The sequence below is a fragment of the Buteo buteo genome, chromosome 15 (genome assembly GCF_964188355.1).
Source record: "Buteo buteo chromosome 15, bButBut1.hap1.1, whole genome shotgun sequence".
In the NCBI taxonomy this organism is placed as follows: domain Eukaryota; kingdom Metazoa; phylum Chordata; class Aves; order Accipitriformes; family Accipitridae; genus Buteo; species Buteo buteo.
This window is the reverse complement of record NC_134185.1, coordinates 30,071,444-30,083,739: the sequence shown is the minus strand read 5'-3', so window position 1 is coordinate 30,083,739 and position 12,296 is coordinate 30,071,444. Positions and strand designations below refer to the sequence as shown.

The 12,296-nt window shown below is 37.5% G+C and overlaps 1 protein-coding gene across 3 annotated transcripts in view; it reads right to left on the bottom strand.

Annotated features, from left to right (window-relative positions):
• Positions 1 to 466: 466 nt before the first annotated feature.
• The window catches only part of TRMT11 (tRNA methyltransferase 11), a 28,273-nt gene continuing 16,443 nt past the window's right edge, over positions 467 to 12,296 (bottom strand). Inside the window, exons 12-13 of one of the 3 annotated variants that reach the window (XR_012653078.1) lie at positions 9,218 to 9,338; positions 467 to 1,048 (exon numbers count right to left, since the gene is read on the bottom strand). Coding sequence is in view for 2 of the 3 variants with exons in the window: in XM_075046890.1 (XP_074902991.1) it covers positions 917 to 1,048; positions 9,218 to 9,338 (253 nt within the window). In the remaining variant the exon portion in view is untranslated. The remainder of the gene's footprint in view (positions 1,049 to 9,217; positions 9,339 to 12,296) is intronic. The other 2 variants (XM_075046890.1, XM_075046891.1) reach the window with 2 other exon arrangements.

Below are 12,296 nucleotides of genomic sequence, written 5' to 3'. Positions count from 1 at the left end.
TCCTGAATTAATGGGCTTAGTGGTTTTCAAATGAGGTATTTTCATGATGGACGTGGTGTGGATTCAGCAAAGTTTGCCCTTTAACAAATGCAGCTTCAATTTCAAAGATTTGATTAGGTTTAATACCATTAGGGAACCATTACTGATTTTATGCTGTTGTTGTTAACTGCTTTAACTATCAGTTTCTGAACCAAAAATTGCAGACAGTTGGCTTGACCAAGAGTCAAGGTTTAGGAATGCAAAAGCAAATCCAAGGTACAGATGAGCTTCAGATGTGGACAGGCTTCACAGGGTTTAATAGGCTCTCCAGAGTTTGTCAGGTCACAGGGGCTTTCTTTTTTTTTTTTGGGGGGGGGGGGGGGGAGGGGGGGAGAGTGCACCCACATTTGTTTCTTTGTGATTTTTGTTTGTTTTAAATACTTCTGGCATCAGTCAGAGCAACTGGAATTCATACAAACAGTTATTGCATGCAACAATTAAAAAAAACTCAACAACAATCTTTTGTTTTATTGTATACCATTTACAAAAAAACAAAACAAATGAAAATGATCACCACCACGTGTTTCTAAAACAGCCAGATGTTCACAGTTTAAGAAGCCAAATAATACTACTACTTTTTTGTAAACATTAATGGTGAAAGAACAATAATAATGGTTTTAGTCAATCATCATTAGTACTTGAAAGTACACATATAAATTAAATAAGACTCAAAAAGCTTGTACAATAAAATCTGCTATAAACAAAGCTAATTAAAAAGAACTGCTCTCAACCTGTGTTGTGGGTTTCATCTTGTTTTAAAATTAAAAGCAGTATTTATTTTTCTGAAGCATCCAAATGAATGTTCATATCCAGATGTCCTTACAAAGAAACATGATCTTCATTCTTTCCTCATTTTTTAATCTGTTTATATTATATTTTACTTCTGATTGTCTTTTTCTTCCTTGGCAATCCTCTTTGTCACACCACTGAAATACTTCTCACGGAAAGAATTGTGTCCCCTGTATGGCATATATTGACCATCCAACAAGTAAGAATGCTGATCTTGATCCTGCATGGTATCAAAATGCAAGCATTAGATTTTATGGGAGTATGTTCAGCATATATTGCCATTGGTTTTCCTCCAAACTGTTTCAAACAATTACAAGCAAGAGTAAAGTTGGTTTTGGTTTGATTTGGTTTTTGTTTTACAATTCAATGGCAAACATTTAAGTCACTAGATTGATTAAAGAATTTCAAAATTAGAATGCTAAGGCTTCCATTAGGATTAACAAGAACATATACATCCTACTGCAAAGTCCTAACATTTAACAGAAATGAAATTCTGTATGCAATGGATTCTCATTTGACATTGATCAAATACAAGCTGTAAGCAGACAAGGGTTTTTTGTTGGTGTTTTATTTTGGTTTATGTACTCATTCAAATGTTCTTTATTCTACTTTGTACGGCAAAATGATGCACGTTGTCAGTACCAGACACTTGAAGTGTTAACAGCACTGCATCACTAGAAATATCTCAGCTAACATCACCAGAATCCAATCCTTGCATGAATGAATGACAGCACAGGTACTATGCCACACAGACTTTTATAAAGGAAAATATTAAGTTTAGTTTCCAGAAAAAATACCATCTGGAGAATTCAATCACTCAGAGGTTTGTGGAAGGCGAATACAAACAGAAGAGGAACACAAATGACTGAAATGAGTTCCTACAGTTACTGAAGCACAATCAGAGGATTTTTTTCTTGTACAGTATTCATGTACTTCTGAAAGTTAAAGTTGATACAGTAAATCCCTACACATAATACCTATTTGACATCAGCCAAGAACATAGTTTAGAAAATTGGCCTATTATATATACAAAGGTGTAGTTCATCATGTACTGTGGCTTTATACCATTAAGATACTTGTCAACTAATGTTATCAATACTGTAAGATAAACAATACATCACACTTTAATCTGAGTGCTAAAGAAAACTGATGGCAACTTTAAAAAATGGTTTTACACTTATGGTTGATGTCAGTTTATTATGCTCAATAGCAAGATGGAACCGAGATAAGCAGCCTCACATAGAACAACTGAACTGTGCAAAGAGAAAATAAAAACAAGCGTACGACAGAGCTAAACCTCTGTTCCGCTAAGTGTTTCTTCTCAATGCATCCTCACTGTCATAACCTTTTTAAGCAATGCAGCAACATACAGAGTGGTTCGTTACTTAAGTTCACAGTTCAGAGTTATTTATTCATATTTGAAAATAAGGTTATTGTGGAACGCTTTAGCATAAGTACTAGGAACATGGAAGTAGATTTAAGTCAATATTTACATACTATGAAAGTATTACAACGCAAGGATTAACTGAATCCTAGTGGACAATCTCCCCCTCCAGCTATTCTGTAGCCTTTCCAGGCCCTCCCCTAGCAAGATCAACACCTCATCTTGCTTTGGATATCCTAATACCCACTCTAAAGGAGTGAAACAAAAGGTTTTTCAACACAGCAAGATGCTTGTGTGCATGTGCAAGTGCCCTCTTCTGGACACAATGAGATACTATGAAGCACTTCTCATCTGCTATCCTAGCAGGTACCAGTAGCATGCCACTGGCTTAAATTAACTTGCTAAATGTTAAGTGCCACGTGGCTATCTAACATGTAAAGCATGTACACCAGTAGCAGCAAATTAGTTCTACTTAAATACCGCACTGTTGGGAAATAGCAAGAGAAAATGACCTCAGTAAACCCACTGCAGACATGGTACTATCTGTTGTCTTTTGGTCACCTGTCAGACTGCCATCTCCAAAGCCGTTCTCAGGCTGATAATCAACAGGCTTTGAACATATCCATGGGGAAAAAAAAAATTACTATAGGCAGACAGGAAATGAGGACGAATTAAGACACACTCCTCTCAAGCCAGCCTGTACCCACTTCTCCAGGTCTCTTCTACAGGACCACTCTTGAGGAAAAGGGCACTTAATTCTTTCCCTGAAACTGCAAGTCAGAAATCCTTCTTTGACCTAAACGTAGAATATATTTTTATAGCTTTGGGATGTGTTTTAAAGATAATTCTACATAATTTGCTTGTTTTGAGAAACGGATGGGATATTTGACCCTGAAGGATAATGATGTATGGGTCAACAGTATTTTAACATAAAAATTAATCCCCACAACCTCTAAGAGGTTGCACATCTGTACACCATTCATCTTGATTCCTTAAGTAACAAAATGCTGATTCAGGGTGAAGGGAGGAAGGAAGAAAGGAACTACCCCCCTCTACCCCCAAGCTGGTTAGGGCAAAGAGAGGATATGATACGTAAGACAACAAACTTCAAGTTAAACACAGCTGTAAGAGGACCATCTGCCTTCATCAAATGGAAACAGGTTTGGTGCATCACTCCACAGCAGAATCCATTTTGTAAATCCAGGCCTCGTCAAAAGCTACACAAATCATTGCTCACTAGATGAGAGGAGATCTGCAGTCAGGCACGGATTTCTTGGGAGAGCTTACCAAGGAAGCTCCTGGCCCATATCACAATCATTCCAGCTTAAGGGCTTCCATTCCCTACCTCACCCCTGTACAGACATGACTGCCCCATAAAGATGGTAATTGCTTTAAAGAAAAATAACAGATTGGGAATTGCTCCTTAAAAAAGGGAAAAGAAAATAAGAAATCCTGAACTACCTGGAGATGCCACTCACTGTTGACATTTACTGGACAAAACAATTTTATGGGCAACATGGGAACTGATCAAAGTAAAAGGAATTCTTGGATTTCAGAGACTAATGATCCAAACAAATTCTAACTTAGGGTATTTTTTATCTACACGGGGAGCTGAATGGGTACAATCTGACCACTAGGGATAGGCTGCATTTAACTCTACAGAGATAAGAACTGGTCAAACATAATCTTCATGAAACAATTTCTTGTGACTGTCTGGACTAGAAATTGCCTGGGCATCAGGCACCAGCTCGTTTCGGTAAGGAAGCCAGTCAAACATCCTCAGTTAAGCTCTATCTTGAGTAGCATAAATTGGTAGAATATGCACTCTAAGTATCTGACAGGAATGTTTTGCAGTAAGAGAAGATCTCTTATGGAGGGTGGCAGTGACAGTGTCAACTCTCCCTCAAGTACATTAACTGTCCAGTGCAGTTAATATGGATGTTTTTTCTTTTCTCTTGCTTTCTTTAAAAAAAAAGTTTAAATTCAGGGAATGGAGTTGAACCACAGTGTTTTAAAGGAGACAGTCTCTCTCTTCCTCTTAACATGACATACTTAGAGAGGAATAAGGAGTATTGCTTGTAATACACAGCTGCATCTAGGGATGAGTAGCTTTTTTCACTTATTTCCTTTAAAACAAGTGTACATAGTTTTCAAGGCATAAAGTTTGTAATTGGTTACTCAACACAAAACAGCAGGACTTCCCAAGAAATCATTTCCAAGACTGATCAGCAATGATCAGCCTACTTGGCACTGTCAGCTCTTTCCCCGGTCTGCCTGCACTACCAAGACGACAAAGACTGCTTCCTTTATTTGTAAAAGTCAGAACTGAAGATGTTCATTAATCCCTGGTCATTCTTTACCATCATCCTTGTTGTCACTTTGAATAATTTAAGTTCTCAAAACTTAAAGTCTGCTCAAAACAGCAGACTAATTGCAAACAACAGTTATCACATAAAACTTTTGCTCTGAAATGTTTTATGATGACTTCTGTGACAACTGAAAACCAACAAAGCTCTTGTCAAACTGCACACTACCAAATTGCTTTTAGCTAATTTGAGTTTTCAACTCAACACTTATTTGTTCTAAAGACAACACTAAAAAAGGTGTTACAGATCTCCAATAAGCAACAAAAGAGGTGGAAGAAGGAGGAAGCTTAAAGATATCAAGAAAGCTTTGTTTTTCTTTAAATCTTGGCAAATATTAAGTGATATTCTAAAGGTTTTTATGAATCTAGCATGCCTCAGTTCAGCCCCAGGGTAATTACCCACAGTCAGTTTTTGTTTAAAAAAAAAAGAGAAAAAAATCTTCCTAGCCTTATCGCAGCTTCCTACCACTCTACATCTGGTGCTAGACAGTAGCTACAGAAACCACTTGTACTAATGTTATACAGCTATAAACAACATTGAGCAGTTTCCAAATCAGGGTCATATCCAGGAACAGACACTGCTAAATTCAGTAGGAAAAATTCTACACCAGTAACGACTCTGGAGTGACCATGACACACAGAAATCCTGGACCCATTCAGTGCCGTGGATCTGTATGCCTGATGCTCCAGAGTCCCTTCACGGGCAGTCATATGCTCAGAGTTCATCCTTCAGTCAAGTTTCCTGTTTCATCTTCCTACGTAATTTCTAGGTGTCTCTCATAGCCCTTGTCAATTACAGATCTCTCCTCCAATATTTTTTTTTTAAGAAGTCCTGATGAGAAACTTCAGAACTAGGAAGCATGTACCAGCCAAATAGATACCATATATGTCTGTAAGACAGCCAGCAGAGGAATGAAACAAGTAATTCAGCAACAGCTGAAATAATTCAGCATGGGAAAATCAACAAGCCTCAGAAAACAGAAAGCTAGACATACTATTGTAAAGAAAGGGAACACCAAACAACACTACAGTTAAACACTGTTAGTAAGTCCACCCCTTCCAAAAACAGCTGGTTGATCACCAGATAAAGATTCCCAAAAACCCTTGTGGTAATAATGCTGTAAGTTTTTATACTCAAATTTTCCTATTGATTCCTATTCCACTTACCAGATATTTGACATTTAAATACAAATGATGACAATTCAGATATAGGTGGTACAGACTGAGACCTTTCAGCCTTACGTAACTATATTTTTTAAGGCTTTTTAAAAATAAACTGGCACAATAGCAGGTATATTTTCACTTGATTTGGGCTGGAAAAATTGGTTCAAACCTCGTCTGACCTAAAGCAGAAGACTGGACTCCTACTAGATCACAGTCGACGGACATTACAACACGAATCTACTTGGCCAACAGCTTCTCATTCTTCCACTACTGCTGTATTTCAGTTCTTACATACAAATGCCTACAGTCTTTGGAGAGCTGAACTGGTGTTTTTACTGATTCAAAAAAACCACCCTCCCTTCACAGTTCAATGAGGGTAGACTCACACACAGTCCTGCCTGCTCTAATATCAATTAGAAAGTTTTATTTCAGGTTTAAAGAGACATTGGGGAGATCCATATCCATTTAATACCAGAAGAAGGGACACTAACGTCCACAGAAAAAAGTAATACATCAGGCTAGTAAGCTCTCACCTCGTATCACTTCTGTTTTGTTCCTCTCCCGTTCCACACTCTGGTTCTTCACTTCTCTAATTCTTCTGCCTTCAGAGTTTTAGAAGACTAGAAGTTGCTAGCTGGCTACAGCTAGCTGCCCTCTACAACAACTGCCTTCATTCACTTTTATTATTATCAACATAATTTAAGATTGGAGAGGAGGGGAGTTACTAAAGACCACCATGGCTGTCCAAAAAAAGCGTTAAATGTTAAAAACCAAACAACTCTTCTGCTCATATTATGAATAGGTTTTTCCAGCATGTGTACATCAACTCTGTGTTCAGTAAGAAATCTTTTCCAGTTGGCACGATTTCATCGTAAACTTAAATAGAACAGACTGGATGCTTACAAGACAGTGAGTTATATACCACCTTTTGCGAGGTTTTTAATCCAACTGTTATGATCTTCATGCTTATGATTAAGTACAACAGATCAATACTTCAACTAGACTTATTCACTTTTTACATTCACTTTGGTCTCCTTTATATTACAAGCACAATCAAATTGCACCACCAATTTCATGTTCAGTAACTGATTGAATTACTCTCCAGTTAAGAGTTTAGAGTGTTGATAGTGAAATCGAATTTGCTGTGAAATCTGGAATTCATTATTGGTGGCAAACACTGGGGAAACTGGAGGACTGCATAATGACACTACAGGATTTGTAAAACTTCTTAGCCACTTGTGAGTACTACGCTAAGCTGAATTCAAAGGCACTTGTGAGTGCCTGTTACAAACCAGTTTAGTAAAGCAGACAGGAACTGTCTGGAAATATAAATGCTTATATATTCATAAAAAATCATTCTTTCATTTAGGAAAAAGAAAAACGGCCAAAGCTCTGACTATTGAATTTTATGATCATAATTGGTGAGTCAGAAGTATCCAACTCAAAGGTTGTTCAAGATATTAAAACAGGAAAAAACTTGTCCCAGGTAAGGGACACTGGAGTGGGGAAGTCTTAGATAGTTAGATGCCAAACAGCAAGCAGGCACTAGCTAAGGAGGCAATATGTATTTGTTATTTGGAAAAGTTTCACATCATCAGAAACAGTACACAGGTTCTGGTATCTTTAAACTACCTAAAAGACATCTGGAGTCCTGAGTGTAAGCACCTGCACAGTTTTATCTAAGCAGTAAGCCTGCCAACTAGACTCAGGTGCTCAGAGTTAAGCATTTCCAGACATGAACCTCTCAAAGCATGTACTGAAGAACAGGTGATGCACAAGAATAACAAATGATGAAAGTCTATTTGCAGAAAGGTGGATATATTTTTTTAAATTAGAACACGTTATCCTACAGCACTGGCATTAATAATAACTCCTGCAGAAAGCCTCCAATGAACACCCTGAGACACACATGTCAAAAACTTCCATAATCTACCCTCTTGGCTCGCTACTGGTAAAGTTGGCAGCTCTGGCTCGAAACTCCACATACAGTGTTTTAAAAAACATTCAGGTGTTGCTTGAGAATCTCAGTCATCATTAACATTATGAATGCAGTACTGAAACCATGCTGTGTTATTAGAGCAAGCACCATGCAGACAAAGCAGTCTGACTGTATCTCCTGTCATTTAAAATAGCTCTTCCAACTGACCAGGAATGTACTAAAACACTTGCTCACTGTTTGCATGTGTTTTCATTAACAACTTGCTTCACCTTTGTTTAGCATCTATCCTGATTTCAGCTGGGACAGAGTTAATTTTCTTTTTAGTAGCTGGTATAGTGTTGTGTTTTGGATATAGTATAAGAACAATGTTGATAACACACTGATGTTTTCAGTTGTTGCTAAGTAGCATTTACACTAAGTCAAGGATTTTTTCAGCTTCTCATGCCCAGCCAGCAAGAAGGCTGGAGGGGCACAAGAAGTTGGGAGGGGACACAGCCAGGACAGCTGACCCCAACTGGCCAAAGGGACATTCCATACCATGTGATGTCATGTCCAGCATATAAACTGGGGGGAGTTGGCCTGGGAGGGAGGGAGCAGATCACTGCTCGGGAACTAACTGAGCATTGGTCAGCGAGTGATGAGCATTGTGCATCACTTGTTTTGATTATTCCAATTCTTTATTATTATTGTCATATTATTATCATCATTCTAATTATTTTCTTCCTTTTCTGTCCTATTAAGCTGTCTTTATCTCAACCCACAAGGTTTAGTTTGGGTTTTTTTGTTGTTTTGGGGTTTTTTTTATTCTCTCCCCCATCCCACTGGGTGGAAGGAGTAAGCAAACAGCTGCATTGTGCCGGCTGCAGTTAAAGCACGACAGCATCTCTTTTAACAGTATTAAGTGAGAGAAGCAGCAAGAATGCAAAGGAGACCCGAATGCAATATTCCCTGGTCCCAATGCCTCAGGAGAGGCACTTGGCATGTCCCAAAACAAAAAAAAGCCAATGTGCTTCACTGTACTTATATCACAGCTACAATATTATTTCAAAAGCTAAAAAAGTACCACTCCAAAAATGAAGTGACAGAATTGATTACGGTCTACCTGTACTGCAAGACTCACAAAGGCATTTAGTATTTACTTGGGCATCAAATTACACTTTGGAATCAGTGGGAACTTAGGCATCTAGGCATCTTTGTGGATCAGATTCACAGAGTTCAGTTTTCCAAGAAAAGCATATGCAGCTTTCACAAGTAACCGTAAGTTCAAAGATCTCTCTCTCACTATTAAGCAACTTGCTCAGGATTAAAACTTTATCAAAACCTGAGGAGAAAAAGGAAAAGACCAAAACCAGAACACTCCCCTAAAACACTACCCAATTTATTTTAAAGAAATGTGTGGCAATTTTACAAAAGCTCTAACTCCCATCATAAAAACCTCAAGTGCAACAGAAATAAGGATCAAATGCTGAATACAACAAACTTTTCATGAATGCGATAGCTAGTATTTTACACACTATAATCAAGAATTCAAGCTTACCTTGAATTCTTTCACCTTTTCCATGGTTATCAGGCGCCTTGATGTGTGGCTGGAAAGCATCTGCTCACAGTTGCTAATAAGTTTCAGGCATGGGTGGCGGGGAATGATCTCTTCTGTGTATCTGGAAGAAATAAACATTCATAGAGCTGTAAGCTCATGAATTGGAAGACTTGCATCTGAAACTAAATTCATACAGATTCTTCACAAAATGGCTTACACTAGAAAGTTGCTGTGCATTTTAATCTATTAAAGAAATTCAGGTATTGGAGCTCCAGAGTTTTTACATCATGTATTCCAATCATCTTGTGACATAAAATGTGTAGAATAAATTAAAACCTCACAGTAAAGACACACACCCACACACATTTCCTACATGTATTTACATGATTTTAATGTTTGCACACAGGCCTCCCTGTATAATTTCAAGTAGAAAATACCTCAGCCTATCAGAAATAATAACTTATCCAATCAGAGATGTAATTTTAAAAATGTATTCCACAGTCAACATATATAAAGTTGCAGAACAACAGACTTAACTCTGGCTCCCTAAAAGGAGACCATTATGCTTCAATTCCAAAACGTATTAAACCAGCTCTCATTAGACAGTGACATTCCTGGACTTCAAAATTTGGTGTTACAAGTTTATCACATTGTAATTACTTTTTCTGAAGGGAAGAAACAAAAATCAATTATCTTTTAACATCAGATGGTAGCAACCCTGGCTTGCAATTAAATCCTATCTACAGAAGCAAGCAGTCAGTGTTTTAAATGCCCCCATCTCATAAGCATACTACTTTCTATAGAAACAGCTTTCTCTAGATTGCTTTCTATCTCTCCAAATGCTGAAAGAGGAATTTAAGGATTTAAGGGCTTTGCATGGGACTACAGGAGCTAGAAGCATTGACCTAGCTAATAAGTATGAGAACAGACATCCTTCCTACATACTGAAATATAGATCAGCTATTTAGTCTTAGTTTTTGTAATAAACTTTCCTGTAATAGTTACAACATAATACTGAAAATGGTATATGGTATCATCAGTGACTATGATTTCATGTAAAATGCTTGCTCTCGTGATGCCCCAATGCTTGGGGGTCAACAGAAGTCAGACATTAAAAAGCAGAACTAAACAACTTTCACACCTATCACTTGAAGTTAAAAGATACAAAGGAGGAGCTTCACATTTTTCCTGTGAAGGAGTAGATTTTCTGAATGCACTTCACAAAGTAAATGTATTGTTCTGGGAAAAAGAGAAGTCACATGTAACACAACTCAAAATAGGATCCATCCAGCTGCTGATGGAAATCTTGACATTTCTTAAAGATAATATGAGCTGTTAAACAAGTAAAACAATACCAAATATAGACTTGTAAATAGGAAAAAAACCAAACAGTACTGCCTCTTTGCATTGTTGCAAAACGTCCAGATCGCAAAACAACCCTTCAGTTCCTTCTCACGTGTGGAATCAAGCCACTACTTTTTTAGGTGAAGTCAGAACATGCTTCTGACAAAGGAGAATCAAATTAATTCTCAGCTGTTTTTTCTATTACACAAGACTTTTGATGCATCTAGTACCACCAAACTGCCTCTTTCTCTTACAAAGGTAGGCACTCTGCCACATCTTAAAAGTCTCTCTTCATAACCATATAAAAGCCTGACTGCAAAGGAATTAAAAGAATTCAGACTCAACAATGATTTCAATGTCAGATTGAAAGAGTAAACTTTGGAACAAGATGCTATCTTGCAGAGGGAGAGATCATTATCACTTTGTTAAAAAGCCTTGTCTGTTAGCATTAATGCATATATTTCTACATTCTTTCAGGTAAAACTCAGAACGTTATCAAGTAAGAAATATAGTAGCAGTGGTTTTAACAGACATCCATTTTAATCCTGTTTCATTTTTGAGTTAAGATAATACACAAAGATCTCAAATAACATATGAACCTGATGGCAGGTGTTGCCAAGGGATATTTGATAACAAAACATATTAGTAGACAGCATCTTATCTTCCCCTCACATACCTGCTTTAATGTTTGTTCCTGTGTTCATCATTATAGCTGAAAATAAAGTGCCTACACTAATATTCTGTGCTGATATAGTGACTTCTGTATTTCAATTCATAGTAGTATGTACAAATTCACTTTTTAAGAGGCATCCCAACTAAAGCTCGAGACAGCCAACCTCCCCAAAACAGCAACTAAAGTAGAACCAGAATATGCAGTTCATAGTTACCTAAAGTTAAACTCTTTATACTGCTGTACTGAGGAAGCATGCTCTTAGCAATGTTCAGCGAGCAGACAAAAAGCTCTGGTATCTTGACAAAAAGAATAAACTCAGTAATTCCAAAGACAGTTTATTGACATGGAAGTTAAGAATTCACAACCACACATGGTCTGTCATGGTTAAGCATGTATAGACAGACATTTTGAACAATTAGCTATAATACTGTTAATGGCATTCATTGTTTTGTTTGTGAATAGTCTTACAAGAAAAAAAGCCTAAGATACAAATTCTATGATTAAAAAAAACCCACAAGCTGCTAAGTGCACTCTTCTCTTATGGAAGCATGTAACAGAAATGGCTCCCTCTGATTTCCAAATTTTCAAAACAGCATGTGATAATTGTATGTAGGACTGTCACAAGCCATTTCCATGGTGAAACCAGGGACAACCACTTTATGTATCAGTATAGTTTGACTATACATAGAAACATGTGACATTGTAGAAGCTACCTTCAGAGCAAATCTACATCTGGAAGACACTTAGTTACTGTACATCAACTCCCCACTTTACTGTGAAACAGCTTTGGGAAAAACAAAAAAAACAAAACAAAACCCTCAAAACCTTATCTAAGAGATGCTGAAGAAAGATATGCAAACAGATGTCTTTCCTTTTAAACCCAGTTCTAATCCCAGGCTGCACTACTGAGCAGACAGCATCCTGCAGTCTCTGCTGGCCTCTCTCGTCCTTAACAGGGCTGCTCCCCTACGCTTCCTGCCTCTCACTGCCATCTCTTGGTCACTTGACTTTTGATTTCTCAGAAGAAAGCTAAATTAGTAGTGCCAAACCCCAACGAGCCAA